The 19,280-nt window shown below is 32.4% G+C and overlaps 2 protein-coding genes and 1 non-coding gene across 3 annotated transcripts; 1 reads left to right on the top strand and 2 right to left on the bottom strand.

The window, feature by feature from the left end:
* Positions 1-4,180: 4,180 nt before the first annotated feature.
* Positions 4,181-5,177, bottom strand: LOC101257567 (uncharacterized). The gene is made up of 3 exons (XM_004240569.1): positions 5,117-5,177; positions 4,603-4,935; positions 4,181-4,362 (listed from the first exon to the last, which is right to left on the bottom strand). Exons 1-3 carry the CDS (start codon positions 5,175-5,177, stop codon positions 4,181-4,183), a joined length of 576 nt encoding a protein of 191 aa, XP_004240617.1.
* A 1,804-nt stretch (positions 5,178-6,981) lies between these two features.
* LOC101262621 (tubulin beta-8 chain) lies at positions 6,982-10,000 on the bottom strand. Its single transcript, XM_004240343.5, has 3 exons — positions 9,502-10,000; positions 8,319-8,588; positions 6,982-7,861 (listed from the first exon to the last, which is right to left on the bottom strand). The coding sequence occupies exons 1-3, from the start codon at positions 9,893-9,895 to the stop codon at positions 7,188-7,190; spliced, it is 1,338 nt and encodes a 445-aa protein (XP_004240391.1). The 5' UTR covers positions 9,896-10,000; the 3' UTR covers positions 6,982-7,187.
* Positions 10,001-11,395: 1,395 nt separating this feature from the next.
* LOC101262316 (uncharacterized) lies at positions 11,396-18,322 on the top strand. Its single transcript, XR_002027997.3, has 4 exons — positions 11,396-11,594; positions 15,025-15,645; positions 16,814-17,572; positions 18,009-18,322. It is a non-coding gene; the product is annotated as an uncharacterized protein (transcript).
* Positions 18,323-19,280: the final 958 nt, after the last annotated feature.

Genomic DNA, 19,280 nt, shown 5'->3' with positions numbered 1-19,280 from the left:
GTAACTCACATCTTTCGGTTTTTTTGTAAAAGAAATACACAGTTTTAATTCTGATATTCCAATTTCAGTTTTCTTTTTTGAATTAAATAATTCTACTTTTTCTAAAAATATACACGTGTGTAGTTTTTAAAAACTGCTTTCATGTTTATTTATTTTATTTTATGCATGATAGTGCATTAGAGAAACTTGTTTTTTGAGAAAAGCCATACAGACACCATCAAAGTTGTTCCGTATTTGCATAAAGACACACTAACTTTTAAAGTGTCCTATTACCCCACAGAACTAATTAATTTCTTTGTAAATGGGCCATTTTGACCCATTTTCTCGTCTATGTAGTGGCGCGTGTTGCTCAACTCCCTATTCAACCCGACCCTTCAGCTATGGAGTTAGGTGACAACAAAATTTTGAATGTGGGATTGCTATTAGTTGCGACCCTTTTGGTAGTAAAACTCAGACCTAAATAACTCACACATTTATGCTAACTCAGAACAAAATCCATGCGTAACACTTTCTTGCACATTGCAAGAAAAGTTAATGCAGATCCAATTGACAACAGTTCCTCCATTAACCATTTTCTTGTTCATCATGTTCCATTAGCCAACTTGTGGCAGACAATCTTTTTCTCAGCCATTATGGCCAGTTGTGATGCTTAGACAGGAGCATCCATAGCTTGGGAGTGTTTACTTTGAATTTATTGAACAATAAAATCACATTCTTCATTGATCCAGATGTTTCTCGCCAATAGTGGTGTCTTATTTTCTTAGAGAAGATGATGAAGTGGTCAAACAAAGAGTATCAACATTGATTTTGCTATGGAAAAAACTATGAAATTGAAAAATTAGGGCTAACAATGATTATTTTGGGTTTAAATTTGGGGAAGATGACAAAATTGATAAAATAATTTATAATAAAGAAAAATAATGACACATGGCACCTTTAAACTGGTCCATGGCAGTAAAAATAATGCATGACACGCCTCAAGTGCGTGGTAACAACTCGGACTAGGAAATGGGTCAAAATGGTCCATTTACAAAGAAATCAAATAGTTCTGTGGGGTGATAGGACATTTTAAAAGTTAAGATGTCTTAATGTAAATATAGGACAACTTTGATGGTGTCTTTATGTCTTTTCTCTTGTTTTTTTGACATAAAGTTGTCTGTTTATAGCATGGTCTCAATCGAAATCTGGAGAATGTAATGTGTATGTAATTCTTGTTTTCGCAAAAATTAGTTTTAATTACATTGTCTCTTTTACATTTTCTTCTTATGAAATTTTAATATATAATATAATGAAAAAATATTTTTAATGTAAACTATTTTAATTAATAAAATAGTGATATATTATTTTAAAATTGCATGTATTTAAAATTCGATGTTTTCAAGAAAGTGATGTTCATATTTTTCGTTTCTTTTGTTTTGTGTTTAGTTATATTTTTATTATATTTTAAAAATTCTAAAAACAGTCACTTGTTTTGTTTGAATTTTTGAATAATTTAAATAATAAAAAATCGAGATTAATTAATATATATATATATATATATATATATATATATATATATATATTGAATATTGATATTTTATATATTTTTTGGTATTGATATTTTTTTTTTATGATATAGATATGGAATATTTTGGCTTTTTAGGAAAATCTACATAGTTTTGTTTTTTTTAAGTTCGTTTACAAATAGGATTCTTATAACATAATATTATATTATTTTGGCTTTAAGGGAAACCTAAAACAGGTTTATTTTTTAAGTCAGTTTATAAATAGGATTCCTATAATGTAGGGCAAATTTATGGTAAAATTATCATTTGTTCCTTATAAGTTTATAATGATAAAGATCCTTCAAATGATGTAATAATATCAGACCTGATATGCACGAGATATATTAATTGTTAAGTAATAAACATTACATTTGATACGCGAGATACATTAATTTGATGACTAATCTAATATATGAAATAATAAATTTTGAAAATTTATAAAACTAATAGGGTGTAATGATAATAAAAGAACTTAAAGTTGGGCTGATTTTGGGTTTAAAATAGGCTTATAAATTTCCCTTGAGTATTAGGGTTGTAATCCGATCCTTCACAACCATGGCTGACCTATTGCCGGAATGTCTGGTTCAAAAAATACTCTGTTTTCTTACATATAAACGATCATCGAAGATGAGTATTGTCTCCAAAACATGGCTTGAAGCATGGTCGACTCTTCCCAACTTGGAATTGTATCTTGATCGTGGTAAGAGCAATATAAAGATGATCGACACAATCATGGAGAGATATAGGGACAGAAAAATCCCTATAAAAAAGTTGAGATTATCAGAGAGCATCATTTATGATCGTTGCAGAGTTTCACCTCCTATTCCTATTGATAACTGTCTTGACATTGCACTTCAAAGTGGTTTACAACATCTTGTCCTTAATAGCATATCATACCCCCTGCCTATTTCAACAATCTTGACAGCAAAATCTTTAAGAAAACTAGATATCATGGATTGCACTCTTTCGTTAGCCAATGGTGTTGTGAATCAAAATTCTTTGACAGAGCTTTCTATAGGTCATGTAGAATTAGACAAAAACATATTCGAGACTCTACTCAATAGTTGTCCCTTGATTGAGACTTTTACGTTTGAGGGTTGTAAACGGTTTGACGTTTCTTATCTTCGAAAGATCAAGTCAGTGAACCTTAAGGTGTTGAAGATTGAGGCTGGTTCGGCCATGTGGGAGATTGATGCTCCAAATTTGGTGTCATTTGAGTACAAGGGGCTGAAAATTCCTGAATTTAAAACTGCAAGACAGCTGGAGAAGTCGAAAATCGTTTTTTACAGCTCAGATTATAGATATGGTGACTGGTTTGGTAAGTTGAGGAAGTTTCTATCAAAGTCGACAGGGTCCTGTTGGTCTCAAGTTACCATTCGTTCTCGAAAATGCAATGAGATTGAAATGGAACAACACAACAGAGTTGGTGCTATCGCCCTGGTGAATGTTTTAGAAGTGGAAGTTGTATTTCAGGATATGGATTGCTCTTCGTTTGTGAATGCTTTGTTATGGAGTTGTCGTCCTAAGAGACTCAACCTGCAACCAAGACTAACTCTGTTTACAGCTTTCAGTGATCGTTTGATGTATATGAAGAATACGACAATGCATAGTCGATTAAAACAAGTACAAGCTTTTGATGAAAATAATCAGTTGCTGCAACTCGGAAGTGAGCAACTTACAGAAAGTGTCCTGCCCTCATGGGGGAGCAAGAGGAGGAATTGGGCCGAGAGGGCTTATTTTATACTAGATTGGTGCAGTTAAGTAGTCTCTATTTCAATTTCATTTCCAAACGTTGTTTCGTATTTTATGCCTTTTTATCAATAATTCATAATGTAGGAAATTATTTCATTCCTTTTTACTAGAGACACATCTTTTTGACTTGCACTCTTCTTTGTGTTTCTCAATCTTAACACGGCAAATCCAACAGCCAACGAGAAGAGTGATCCAGTCCCTAATAGAATATATAGACCTGTAAGCACTTTTTTTCTTCTCGACTTCTTTGTAAGACTAATGCGCCTAGACTCTTTAAATGACAGATAACATCTGGTATGGTTCCTTCTATCTTGTTGTTAAATAAATAAACTTCTTGAAGCATCGACATGTCATGTACAGTATTTGGAATACGTCCTTGTAAGACAGATTCATGGTTGTCATTCCAGTAAGATAACTAATTTCTACTCGGAATGACATCCTTCAGTTTACAACCTTGTACTTCAAAAGTTTACAAGGCGTTGGAGAAATTACCAACAGATCCATTAAGCTGATTAAATTGCAGGTCTAGGACAGTCAAGTAACGAAGATCACTGATTTCTCGAGGGATCTCTCCTTCAAGAAAATTGTTCTGTAATTGCAACACTTCCAGTTTTGTTAGATTGGAAAGGGAAGTTGGAATTTTCCCCGAAAATTGGTTATTCGATAGGTACAAAAAGTGTAGGTTTGGTAACAAACTTAAAAACGATGGAATGCCTTTTTTTTTTTCTGAATGAAATGACAAATTCATATAATGAATTGAAACGACAACTGAAGTAATGCTCAAACGTCTATAGATTATTTAGTAAAAGCAAACAATAAAAAGGGGGCAATGTCTAAACAGAGCAACCTATGAACTCTTTAGTGCAATTGGAAAAGCTTCATGATCACCACGGTGCATCAGCCTCGAATGTGAGTGCAACGCTCGCTGCAGGCCCTTCACTCAACTGTCGACCATATCCACTCGAGGGAGCTGACGGTCCCCACGCCACACCTGAGCTTTGGATTTGGCTCATTTCACGGCGTCCGTTCAAATTTCTTCCCTTGCAAAATGCTGGCAAATACACCCCTGTTCACAATATATGATAAGTTTTTGACACATAAAAATCCATAGCTTAATTACTAAAAATAGACGATTTACCTTATACACACCGACACTGTCATTTCATCAAGTTACAATTACTACTTACAAATGACACGATTTTGTAATAAGGGCTCCTTTTATATTTGGCCCGCTAAAAAATCATTCTTTTAGTTGACCTGATAGTGTATAAATTCTTTCACAACGACACTTTATGAAATGTAATACCTTCTCCCAAAGCCAGATTGTAGTAAAGATCAACAATGTTAGGGCACTTTTGGTTGCATTCTTGAGAACACAGCTTAGAAGTGAATGTTGATTCAAGAAGTGAATCAGAAGAAATGCCAAGAGAGTTTCTATCAGCTCCACAAGCACTAATGCACTCGTCACTTTCAATCGAATTTGTTATGTCAATATTGGACACTAACACATCCGAGGTCTTGCATTGGTACCCTCTTGTTCCCTTGATTGATTCATAACTCTCCAAAGAGCAACGCTTCCCTGACGAAGCAACTGAGTAGGCACACAATCCTACTGACAAATCTTCACACACAATTTCACCTGTATTTTCAAATAATAATAAGAAAAAATGTATCGTCACTAGCAAATCGTTACCAAAGGTCTATAACATGAATTAGATAAACATAGAGGTGTTACCAAATTTGCTTTCGCTAAGGAGAAACTCCTAAACTAGTATTTACGTACGTTTAAAAAACTACGTATATAAAAGAAGAGTACATACCATTACTGGCAAGAGCTCCATGAATGACAAATGAAAAAACAAGGAAAATAATGAGCTCCATATTTGGTAAAACAAGAAAAATATCCCTTCTTCTTAGAATAGTAAGAAGAGAATTTGTTTATGAGATATATGGAAGAAAAGAGAGTTTGTTTATATAGGAAAAATTTGGATGAGTCCAATAAGAAATGCCACTTAACCACTAGAAGGTAACTATAATATATTTAAAAATTTTGTAATAGATTTAACCTTGCATATATTGATAGACTAAATATTTTTCAAGTACATAATTTTGATATTACCAATGATGTACGTAGGATTTTGCACGAGCAGTATCGATTGATGGTTAAGGGAGGTCGTTTGGTTGGCGTACAAAGTTATATGGTGCATGAATTGTAATATCAAAATCATAATGCATGGATTGTAATGTTTAGGTTAACAACAATCCAATTGTGTAATAGCAGACTCGACTCAGAAGGCATTGAGGAGGGATTGATTTCGGATCGTTACTATGGGTACGTAACTATCCACCAAACCAATTAAGTCATCTCATTGGTTTATTATTAAGTGCATATACTTTATTAGTGAACGATAAAAAATAGGATATATGATGTATAATAAGAAGTTGATACAAATTTTTGTTTACCAATTCACCCTTAGTATATATTAGTCTAATTTAATTTTCTGCCGAATGTAGACCATTTTCTTGTTCTCAATTGTTAATGTGTTATTATAATTTATAATATGATAGAGCCTGCAGAATGGTGATTTGGATTTGCTATTTTATATTGTTTCAATGTGGACAATTTTGCGGAAATTACAAATTGCAATGTGTCTTTCTTTTATTATTTATATGATCTTTATTTATTCACTGTATTCTGGAATCTCATATATATATATATATATATATATATATATATATATATATATATATATATATATATATATATTTAATTTTTAATTTTTTCTTAGAAGAATCAAGCTCCATGGATAGGGATTGCTCAGTAACCAATTGTTAATTTTGACATAGAAACCAAAGCCATGACTAGTTGTAACTTGTACACTTGTGCACTCAATCGATTTTCGCAACTGTTTCGATACCTGTTTTGGGACGTAGTCGTATAATCCAATATATTGGGAAGTTTCACTTTGGGAGTAAAACACTATCTACCTAAAGATATTTATCATGCTCGAACTTAAGACCTCTGGTTAAGAAAGAAAGAAAGATAAGCATAGCGTAGATGGTGTTTATCCAACAAGGGAACACAATTATTAATTTTGTTCCTGAACTATTGACAACCTCAAAAACACCTCTATAATTGAATAAGTAAACTTAGATACACACTGGATCTGCTACATGATATAACAAGTAGTTTCAAACCCTTGTAAAAGTACAAAGTTCCTAAACGAAAAGCTGAGAGAAGTGTTTTAAACACCCCTAAGCCTGAAGAGAATCTAGGGATATATTTCACTCATGTTGCAAAATCAAGGACGTGTTAAAATTCAGCTAGTCAAGGGATCTGAGTGTTTTTAAGATTGTCAATAGTTTAGGAATGAAACTAATAATTCACACAGAGTTTAGGTAGCGTTCTTAATATTTCTCTCTGTGTTTATAACAAGCTGCTCAGATTTTTATGTTTAATTTGCAATCAACATTTTAATAGCCAGGTTTTGAGGGTTGAGATCCTAGGCCAGCAATATTTCAAGCCAGCATTACACAATTTGAAAGAAATGTTTTTTTTTAAAATCTAAATGCTAATAACAAGATACTAAAAGCTATGGTTTCTGCATCCAATATCATAGGTATTTGCTGCTGTAGTAATAAGCACAGGTTCATTTTACTGGACATAATGTAAGTAGTATGAGTATATACCAACTACAGCATGTTTTATCATTACTCAATCACAGATTGCTTAGCAAAAGCAACAAATATTCAATATGCAATTAAGGGGTAGTGACAAGTTCGACAAAAATACAGGTTAGTCGCTTTCTCTTCACTACTAAAAAGTTCATGCACAGTTGAAACGAACTATTACTTTTAAAATATAAGATAAGATTTCCCGGCATAAGCATACTAGTCATGATATGCTTCATCTTCGTCCTCGTATCCTTCATCCTCATCTGCTACTGCATCTTGGTACTGTTGGTACTCAGAGACCAGATCATTCATGTTGCTCTCTGCCTCAGTGAACTCCATCTCATCCATTCCTTCCCCTGTGTACCAATGCAAGAAAGCCTTCCTCCTAAACATGGCTGTGAATTGCTCACTGACACGACGGAACATCTCTTGTATTGAGGTTGAATTTCCAATGAAAGTCGATGCCATCTTTAGACCAGTTGGTGGAATATCACAGACTGTTGACTTAACGTTGTTGGGGATCCACTCAACGAAGTATGAAGAATTTTTGTTCTGCACATTAAGCATCTGCTCATCAACTTCCTTGGTGCTCATTTTCCCCCTAAACATTGCTGATGCTGTCAAATAGCGGCCATGCCTAGGGTCAGCAGCACACATCATGTTCTTTGCATCCCACATTTGTTGAGTAAGCTCAGGAACAGATAAAGCGCGGTACTGTTGTGAACCACGTGAGGTAAGTGGAACAAACCCAACCATGAAGAAGTGGAGACGGGGGAAAGGAATGAGATTCACAGCAAGTTTCCTCAGATCAGAGTTAAGCTGTCCAGGGAATCTGAGACAACAAGTAACTCCGGACATGGTTGCAGATATTAAGTGATTCAAATCACCAACTGTTAGAAAATAAAAGTACCATCAGCAAAGGAATAACTTTCTAAGATGCAGAATAAGTGATCCTCAGCATGAAGCATATTCATATTAATTTATTGCTAAGCAAGCACAACCAACCAACCCTCAATCCCAAATGAGTTATGGTCAGCTAAGCAAAAATTCACTATATAAAGTTAGACTACGAATGAAAATTGAGGAAAAGTTTTAATAACTATACAGTTGATGAAACACATTTCATGAAGTTTGATTAAGATAAGCTTTAAGAAAATGAAACTGAAAAGAGAAAATGAAATGGCTGCAAAAATGGGAGGCCACTGGCGCTAATCAGAATATTAGTTTCAATTATCTAACATCAAACATTTTAGAAGACTCTGTCACCACAGCTCAAAATCTTTGCTTGTTGAACTAGACACATAAGTATATGAGTTATGTCATTGAATATGAATAGAGAATACTTACAGCTAGGAGTTGTAAGCTTGAGGGTTCGGAAACAAATGTCATATAAAGCCTCATTGTCAAGAACCATGCACTCATCTGCATTCTCTACAAGCTGATGAACAGACAATGTAGCATTGTAAGGCTCTACAACTGTGTCTGAAACCTTTGGCGATGGGAAGACAGAGAATGTCAGCATCATCCTATCTGGGTATTCCTCTCGAATCTTTGAAATGAGAAGTGTCCCCATTCCAGACCCAGTCCCTCCTCCCAGGGAATGACACACCTGAAACCCTGCGTATAGTCACACATATAAGCAACAATGGTGCATGTATGATTATGTATATACCCAAAAAAAATAAAACCACAGGCAAATGAAATCAATAAACATTAGAAGTTGTGATAGGCTGATAGTTGAACCAATTCCACAAGTTTATAATATGTACAAACATTTCGAGAACACCTTTAGGCAATAGCAATTTTCAGGTTACTTGTGCACAACCTCAAGAATAGATTCAATCAACATAGCACCCACTGTGGTGTACCAACCATTGATTCATTCGATGTTCAAGTTACAAACCAAGTCGAGATTCTCTAAAACTATAAATTCTCTCACAAGCATATATGAAAAGGTAAAATTATTGAATATACCATATCAAACATAATCCCACAAGATAAACAAATCAGTATACACACAAGCATTTAAACAGCACCATGTAGGCAATTACAAACATTTAAGCGATCACGATTTTATGCTTCTCAAATTAACAAAAATACATCATGTCATGCATACGCATTCAAACAAACACCTTGGCAGCATTACGATTTATGTTCAAACGTTTGTGATTTCAGCTTCTCAATGATAAAAACCCACAGAACTTTCAATATAAAAAAAAAAACAATCAGCACAAGTTAACAAACCAATATCATACATAAACATTTAAACAAATTGTCAGTTTGTTTACAAACAATATCAAAAACAATCAGCACGCATAACCAAATATAACAAACACATAAACATTTAAGGCAAAGATAATTTGAAGCTTCTCAAACGAGTAAAACCATAAACTTATAGCATCAAAAACAACCAGCACCAATTAACAAATGAAAAATACACATAAGCATCACAATTACACCTTCTCAAATCAATTTTTTAAAAAAAAGTTGAAAAAATCAAAAGATATGAAGCAACATTGAAACAAAATACCTTGTAGACAATCACAATTCTCAGCTTCTTTCCTAACAACATCGAGAACGGAATCAATCAACTCAGCACCTTCAGTATAATGACCTTTAGCCCAATTATTACCGGCACCAGATTGACCGAATACAAAGTTATCAGGCCTAAAAATCTGACCATAAGTTCCAGATCTAACACTGTCCATAGTACCAGGCTCTAAATCCATAAGAACAGCACGAGGTACGAAGCGCCCACAACTCGCCTCATTATAATATACATTCACTCTCTCGAGTTGAATATCTGACTCCCCATGGTACGCGCCGGTTGCATCAATCCCATGCTCGGCGCATACCACCTCCCAAAACTTAGCCCCGATTTGGTTGCCGCATTGGCCACCTTGTATATGGAGAATTTCACGCATTTTTATTTTTTTTTGTAGATAAAGGGTATCGTCGAGGGAGGAAGGACGAGAATGAAATGAGAGCGAATGATCAATTTTAGGAATTGTATGAGAAATGAAAGAAAAAAAAATGAAGCAAAATGAGTTTGTTTATAAGGGAAGGTGGTGATTGGGGTTTTGTGGTGTTTGAAAATTTGAAATTTGTTGGAAAATGGTGGGAAAATCGAAGTCCAAACAAGTGGATGGGTAATAAAATTTGAGGAAGTTACATATTCTATGGTTTAGTTTGTCAATACTTATTAATTTTCTACAAACTCTTGTTATACTATATATTTTACGTCATAATGCTAAATGGTCAGAAAATTTGGTTAATATTTTAATTCTAAAATAAATCTTTTTTTTTAGTTAAAATATATTAAAGTTAAAATGGTAAAAATGTTCAAAAAGGTAAAATATTGTAGGTAAAATGTTACTCTCTCTGTTTCAAAAAGAATGATCTTCTTTCTTTTTTAGTATATTCAAAAATAATGATATCTTTCTTTTTTTGGTAACATATAAGTTTGTTTCTGAAATTTCGGGCATATATTGAAGGTACTTATCCTTTTATATTTATGTCATCCAACTTTGGAGTGCATAAGTAGACACTTAAACTTGTATAAAATTGAATAAATAGACACAAACGTCAAATGTGACATCCTACTTGATAATTTGCTTCCTATGTGTTTTGTGTCACATAAGATTAATATGTCTACTTGTTCAATTTTATACAAATTTAAATATTTTTTTGTGAACATTCAAAGTTTGAGAATATAAATATGATACGAAGTCAAATTAAATAGCATATATATGTATTATGCTTTTTTTTAATACAGCTAAATAGATAATTAAAAAAGAATGTTAAATGATAATGTCATTAGCGCCAAGTTCAAAGAGGCCCTACACAACAAACAAACAAACAAAAATTACTCTCCTTTTTAATTTGATCGCGCTGTTTCACTTTAGCTCAAAATTTAAAAGACATAAATATAAATATGTCCTTTAATTTGGCTACAAATCATATTTAAGTTCTTCAATTTTGGATATGTATAAGTAGATATTTAAACTTGTATAAAGTTAAACAAATAGACACACATTTTCTGCATGACATCTTACGTGTTATTTTTTGTCCTATATAGTGTCCTTACATGTATTGTGTTATATAAGACTTGTGTGTTTATTTGTTCTATGTTATACAAGTTTAATTGTCTATCTGTATATATCCAAAATTGAAAGATATAAAAATAAAATAGATCAAATTAAAAAGCACATTTATATATTATATCGATTTAAAAAGATAGATAATTTTTTAAATCTTGTAATATTAAATTAAAGATACTATAATATATCAAAATATTTTTTCAATCTTCTAATCTTAATTAAACATGTCGTACGGAAAAGTTAAAATCAACGAACCATTAAAATACACTTTTGTTTTTAAGATACATTAAAAAAAAAAAATAAGACAAACGAACTAAAACGAAAAAAATATTATATATAATCTTATATAGAGACTTTAGTTGATGGAATCTTGACATGGAAAAAACGTAGCAAGTCTTCCTTTTTCATTACATAAAATCAGTAAAGTGGAATCACTCTGTTCACTCACAATTTTCCAATCTTGAGTCTCAAATTCTGAGTTAAAATGTCTGCTGGACGCCCTAAATCTGATGAACGCCCTAAGGTATTCTAATTTGTATTACCTCTTTCCCATTTTCTACACAAATTGATAGATTTATTTAATTGACATTCATATATTGTGTTTACTATCAAGTTTTACTCATTGATTGATGTTGTTAAGTTGTTATCACTGTATAATTTTGAACAATCCTAACCTAGATTTTATACTGATTTAGACCAAGTATCCAAGGGAACTTGTGGGGGGAAGGGGTGTTCTGTTGTTGACCCATAGTGACGAAGTCAGAAATTTCGTTAGGGTGTTCAAGATTTAATAAATTTCGATGAAGGATGCTCAATTGGCACCGTTCATTACTCTGGTTGACTGCTTATATGATTTCGAACAATTTTCACCTCATGAGCTAACTTTTGGGTTGAATTTGGTCAAAGATTGGCGGATGCAGCATGATAGCACTAGGTTCAAATATGTGGAGTATAAATTTATGTGTAAAAAATAATAGGTTTGAACCCATAATCATAAATCATCATATTATATTATAAGTAGGAAGATTCAAAGCTCAAAATTGAATGACCATTTTACCATGTATTAAAATAATTAAAACAAATGTTGTAAAATATAATTAAATATTTAATAAATAAGTCATTTAGATCTGTGCATGAATCAAATTCATATTCATAATTAATTTCTCTTTTGTTGTAAAAACAAAGAGTATTTGAAGAGTTTTTCCATTAAATAAAGTTGACATGGACTAAAATCATTGAACTAATTTAATACAAATTCATTTTATCTACTTAAAGTTCATCTAGCAACTGCTATAAAATGTCTAGCATGATCTTCGTAAAAATGATAAGAGGAGGATGAGAGATTATCAAGCAAAAAATTAACTTTGCACATCATTTTGTATGTGCATAATTTCCTTTTGTTATTACCACTCCTCCATGTCCAACCTAAGTATTTTTATGTCCTTTTAATATTTTGATATACTTTCTTATGATTTTATTTTTCTATTGGAATTTCTTGTGTCCTACATGAATAAATTAGTGATATACAATTCATGTTCTACTATATTTCTTAATTACTGATGAAATTCATAATGAAAGATTAATCAGTTAATTTGATATGCGACTCTGGAAGTTTTATTTTTGTATGAATATATTTTTGAGATTATTATTTATTAGTAAAGAGAGAAATAGCAAAATGAGAAAAATCACATATGATTTTTTTAAAAGAAAAATAAAAAATTTACACCCTAAAATAAAATGGCCACCGAATTGGCAATAAAGAATGGATCATAGTATGTGACCGTGAGCCTGAATTTTCATTTAACTTTTTGTTTATATTGTATAATATTTTGACCTTATTAGAATAGTATTTATTTGTGAAAATATTCATTCCTCAAATTGGTCATATATCTAGAATAAGTCATTTTGAAAAGTTTGTGTTGCTCAATCTATATTAATTATTCAAAGAAAAATTTTATGGAAAAAAAAGTATTGTTCTTACTCCTCATAAATCATATTGTACAGTACTTCTCTTAGGTTAAAAAGATGTATATGCGATATAATAATAAAAATAATTGACATAATAATCATGGTGATGGTTGTAAGTGTGTTTCGTAATATATCAAGTGTTTATATCATTTGCACAAGTACCAAATTGATGAGGTCTTTTTGAACTTATAAATTGTGTGTAACAAACGTCTATTTACTATGATGAGAAGCTATTTATTGTTGATATAAAATTTTATTTATGGATGAAAAATTATTAAACTTCAATCTCCAGATTATTTGCTGGACCCGTAAATAGTTAAGTAATAATTGTCTAAATTGGAATGTCTACTTGCGCCTTAGAGATATTATTTTATTTAAGAGAATGTGATATTCTTTTGCGTAACTATTGGATGTTAGTTATTACTCATACCCATAATTTTTTAAAATTGAAAGTTGAATATTATGTAAAAACACATTCAAAGTTAAAAATTCAATATGCTTTTTAAGAACCAATTTACAAAGATTGATGTTAAAATAGGAAGAAAATTGCACAAATCAACCAGAGAAGAAAAGAGATCAAGAAACTGCAAATGAAGGATAACAAAATGCTAGAGCATATCATCTATTTAATGTTCTTCTGCATAGTATACTTTTATTATTTAGTGAATTAAATATAAATGGTAAAACTACTATTGTTAATTTCAGCATTTCGTATTTTATAACTCAACTTTTTAGTATATAGAAATTAAATAATAAGCGACAAACGTGCAACACACGTTCCCTAAAACTAGTAAATTATTATAAGTGGGAAGCTCCAAAGTAAAAAGTTGAATTACCATTTTGCCCCTCTACTAAATTAAAACTTTTATAATTTTCATATATATATATATATATATATATATATATATATATATATATATATATATATACCTTAAAAACAAAAAATTAAAGTAGATGCATGTATCTTTTAAAGTTAAATTTCATCTCTATTTTTTTTATATTTATTTTAATAGTATTTGACCTTTCAATTTTCCATGTGTCTTTTCATGTTTCCATAATTTTGTTGTATAAATTTATCTTTTCTAAGAAAAGCTTTAGTTTACTATTTTTACAATTCTTGTGTGTAGGAACTCTAAAATTTATTTCACTTATTAAATTTTTTTTCTTTCATCTTCCAACTTCTTTTTATATTTTCATTCATATTTTAATATATAAAATTTCTTTGTTTTATTGGTTGTACATAGTTTGATCTTCTCAATAATATTTATGCTGATCAATCTTTTAACATTCTTAAATACTCTATAAAGTGTATCATAAGGTGAGTTTGTCCAATTATTTCATTTGCCTTCTTTGGTTAGATTTCTCCTCCAAAAAGAGTCTTACTTCAGATAAATCTATTCTAATATAATTGATTTAGCTGCAAATATTGACCAACATTTTTTGTATTATTGCTAAGCTAGCAGCATATTCACTTTTTTTAGTATAATATCTATTTATGAAAAGCTTCTGTTGCAATAAAATTCAAATTCAGATACAAGTTGATTTGTGAATGCCTTTGCATATTTGAACTTTGAAATGTGGACATGGACTATGCTTGGAGCACACAGGTTCATAGTTGACTGTGTTTTCTTGTAGTTTAAAAAGGTATAAAATACATGTGCGTTGCACGTGTTCGAGAACTAGTTTAAAAAATACAGTGAGTCCAATGCTAAGAACGTTAAATTTTAAATACAGGATCCGCCTCCGCGTAACATAAGGTTTTCATGTTATCTTGTGCATGCTCTTGATATCCAGAATTGTTTTTGGACAATCCCCAACTCATGAGCTAGTATCTACGATTGAAAATTTATGTATATATAACTTATTATATGTCACAATTTGTGTCTAGTCAAATAATGCTAAACAGAATGGGGTGGAGAAAGTTTCAAATATCAATTACTGTAAGCATTCTTAAAGTTATGAACATTTGGAGTCTTGAATTTCAGGTTATCAAACTTAAGATTATGATTGACAAGAACAGAAATCGAGTTATCTTTGCAGAGTCGGACCATGAATTCATCGACACACTCTTCTCATTCTTGACACTCCCGTTAGGTACAATTCTAAGACTTCTTGAAAAAGATATGGTTCAATTTGGATCAATTAGCCGTGTTTATGCCAGTGTTTATTCGCTTGAGCCGAGGTTCTTGCGTACAAGCTACTGCAAATCCATGTTGATCATGCCACGGAGTGCATCAGAAGTTCAGTGTGAAAAGCTGAAGCTCAATGTTGATTATTCGGAGAATGCAGGGAAGTTATTTAACTGTAATAGCTATAACCCTAGGTGTAAAAGCATTTTCAGTATCTCGCAGAATACACGCTGCTTCTGCTGTGCTAGATTGAGACAATGTGATAGAAAAATTAAAGAGAAGGAAGAGAAGAGAAGTTGTGGGGGAGAAACCGTGGTTGAAGTCTTTTTCAAGGGTGGGGCAGCAAGCTTTATGATTACAGATGATTTACAGGTAATGCCAGCCTCAACTGCTAGTTTAACTGCTTTGTTCGGAAAGCTCGGAGTCAGTGACAAGAGTGAAATTGAGGCAAAGACTGTAGAAGTTGGTACTCAGGAGGTAATGCTTTTACCTATATGTTGTGCAATGCATACCATTCTTATTTTTCGGAGTCTCCAACTTGTTAAAAAATAGTTTCATAAGACCAAATCTTCAATTATTGTTTTTCCTTCAAGTTATTATCTGGTCTATCTTCTTCATTTAGTTTGAAAATTCATGTTGTACTATTAGTCGGGTTCGAGAGAAAATTAAATTGAGTATTAGAATGGTGCATGGAAGATTAGACAATCAGTAAAATCCACCCTAGAGTAGTTACACCGGAGGAGGGGTGATAGCTGAACGTCTTACTTTATTCTTCACAGCTACTTAACGCTCTACATTTTATGGCTAAATGTGTAGGCTGAACTTTGTGGGATATTTTACGAAAAATACTTCATCACGAACAAACTTTGTGTATATAAGAAATTGAGGTTCAATTCGAGTGTGTGGTTAATGACAAGGAAGAACTAATTGCAAGGTAAAGGAGGTAAAAATTGGATTAACTTAGTTTGTGCTTAGCTCTTTCCTTCAACATATTGTCCACTCTTGCTTCTTTTGGTTTTCACAAGAACAATTCTGATCACATTGATTGAAAGGCATACTACATAGATAGGTACTCAAACTTGGCCTCAACTGGCAAGTAAAACCTCCAACTTCGGGAGTGCACAAGACATCATACATGGTATCTCAATGATTACTTTGTAAGTTGGGAGTACTATTCAACCAACGTTATAGAGATGAGTTGAGGTGTCTAGATGTGCATCTTCAAAGTTGGAGTGTTTGGTTATCAGTTGAGGCCAAGTTAACGTGTCTATGTATTATGCCTTATTGAAACATAAAACCTTACCATCTGCTACTCTAGGTTTTTGTTGAAAACTCGTTCAGAATTAAGGTTTTCGCTAAGAGTTTCTCATTAAAGGAAATGATTAGAAGAACAGTGGCAAGATTGAAAGTTTAAGACGTTTTTTATTTGACGTAATTTGCTAATTGCTTGGTTATCTGCTACATGGTTTCTTTATCTTCTTCTATTAACTGATTCTATTTGCACCATCATCCATTACCATATTAATACTTGGGTTCTTATTTGCCTCTTCTTTTTGTTTCAAAAATTCACGTTTACTTCGTGTGGTATATATGCTAGTTTCCACAATTTCCGTGCCTCATCACTGATGCATATGACCATATTTAGGTGTTGCAACTGCTGAAGTTCTCATTGCTCTCGAAGACGGCTTTGACAAATATGGTACTGAATAGCGAGGGAAGTTGGTTGAAAGATATATCAAAGTTTGAAGATAACCAAACTGCAAAGTTAGACAAGAAGACCATGTCTCAAAACACAAATAGTATGAACCTGAAGCTTATAGTCAGCAAAAGTAAGAAGAAGGTTTTGTATGCAGAAGCGGGGGTCAAGCTTGTAGACTTCCTTTTCAGTTTCCTTGTATTCCCATTAGGGGCTGTAGTAAAGCATCTAGGCGGTAACTCAAGACTTGGATGTATAGATAATTTGTATAAGGGTGCTGCTGAGTTGAGTTTGGAAAATTATATCAAATCAGAAGAATGCAAAAATATGTTACTCTCTCCGAAACTGTTTCCACACTCTGGGTTTGACAGTCATATTCTCAATGTGGAAGAGGAGTACCCGAAATACAGATATGATGATGACTGGGGACATATAGAATTAGTAAGGAACACTAATAAATCCGAGGGATCATCCATAGTTTATGAGGAAGAAGCAAGTGATTTAGCCATCAATATTTTGGATCCAAAGTCTCCAACAGGAGAAACTATAAAGGGTGAAGGATACTTGAAAGGACCCGCAACGTTTATGATAATGGATAATCTTATAGTGACTCCTTTTTCCCCTACCACAATCATAACTCAGCTTAATCAAATGGAGGTGTCAACCAGTGATGTCGGGGAACGCACTGTAACTGTTGGGAAGGACGAGGTATGTACACCTTCTACTTGATTTACTTGCACATTAATTGGGATTTTGAACAGAAACATCAATAGGCAATAGGTGTAAGCACCGCGAGATATCCAATTCATTTTTATCCTTTGTGTTTCAAGTTTCAGAGTTCATGCAGAGTGGAACCATGCAATACTAGACGTGAGATAGATGTTTAAAAAACTATTTTTTATCTCTTCATCATTTAGGAAAAAGGCTTTTGCAAAGAGTTCGATCAGTTAGTACAGAGTAACGAGGCTTTTGCACATCGTAAAAGGTTGCAAGCAAATGATAAATTGAATTGACTAGAATTTGTGTGTTGTAACTAAGGATTATGCCAAAAGATTCAAACAACGGAACTAAACATGCATGATTTATTAAGATCTCTCTCTATATATATATCTAATCTTTATTAACTATATATTAACTTTTGCAGGCCCTGAATTTACTGAAAGCATCTTTAATCTCAACAACAGTTCTAAATGATGTTTTCAACATTAGGGAACCTTATCCTAAGGTTATGCTTAAAGTGTGAAGTTTCATACGGTATGCGTGTGATTATATCGTACTGTATTATGCTTAAAGTGTGAAGTTTCAACCTGACGGTATGTGTGTGATTATATCGTGTAATGAAATTATATTTCGCGTGTTATTTCCATGTAGTGTGCCATTGTAAATAACATTGTTGTGATTTATCGTGAGATGCAGACTATTGTGTGCCTTTAGCATGCACGCAGTACTGTGACTTAATGCCTAGTTTTTACATTGTTTTTGTTCCCGCGATGCCTAGTTTTTGGCTACCTGAACTTTCAGTTTGTTAGTGAGGGTTCGATTCTCCACCATGTAATCATCTCCTCGTTATCTATCCTTAATTTATTTATCTTTTAAAAAGACTAGAGACTATGGAATGACCAACAGCTTCTTATCGAGCCATTCTAAATTATTGGACAACAGCTTGAAAACGGCATAATACATAAATGTGTTCTTAACTTTGCTTTAGCTGTCATTTATGCCCTTCAAATTTTGGTGTACACACACAAAAAAACGTTTAAATTTGTATAAAATTGAATAAGTAAAACACATGTACCCTACGTGAAATATTACACGTACGATACTACAAACTATATTTTTTTCTCATATCAATTACAATCTTAAAATATTGATCAAAATTTATATCGTTTAGTTCTCCAAAAAAAAATTGTGACAAATATTTTAGAACAATGGGAGTAAGTTAGGAAAGAGAAATGGCCTCCAATATTGGGGAGAAAATTTGAATACATTTTGTCAAATTCCAAAGATATGAATAATCTGAATAAAACAAAAAAAAAAAATTTACCTTACCCCCTTAAAATGAAAAAGGGGTACATAAAACACATCATCTTTAAGAAATACTAGTATTTTATGTGCATATAATATACAGACACTTTTTGAATAGAGAGTAACGTATCAATTTTGAACATGATCTAAGGCCACTAGGAATGTGTGCCTACTCAGGGAAGCGTTGCTCTTTGGAGAGTTATGAATCAATTGAGGGAAGAAGAGGGTACACAAATGCAAGACCTCAGAGTTATGAAATGATCGATAAAGTTTATTATAGTTGAATCGACATTTTGAGTTAGTTCATTCAGATATTTGTGGACCATGTCCTGTTGTTTCGATACGTTATTTATCACTTTTGTCGATGATTCCATGATTTGTGCTTGAGAAA

The sequence above is a fragment of the Solanum lycopersicum genome, chromosome 6 (assembly GCF_036512215.1).
Source record: "Solanum lycopersicum chromosome 6, SLM_r2.1".
In the NCBI taxonomy this organism is placed as follows: domain Eukaryota; kingdom Viridiplantae; phylum Streptophyta; class Magnoliopsida; order Solanales; family Solanaceae; genus Solanum; species Solanum lycopersicum.
Note: the sequence above shows the minus strand (reverse complement) of the source record. Positions and strands in the feature narration are given on the sequence as shown.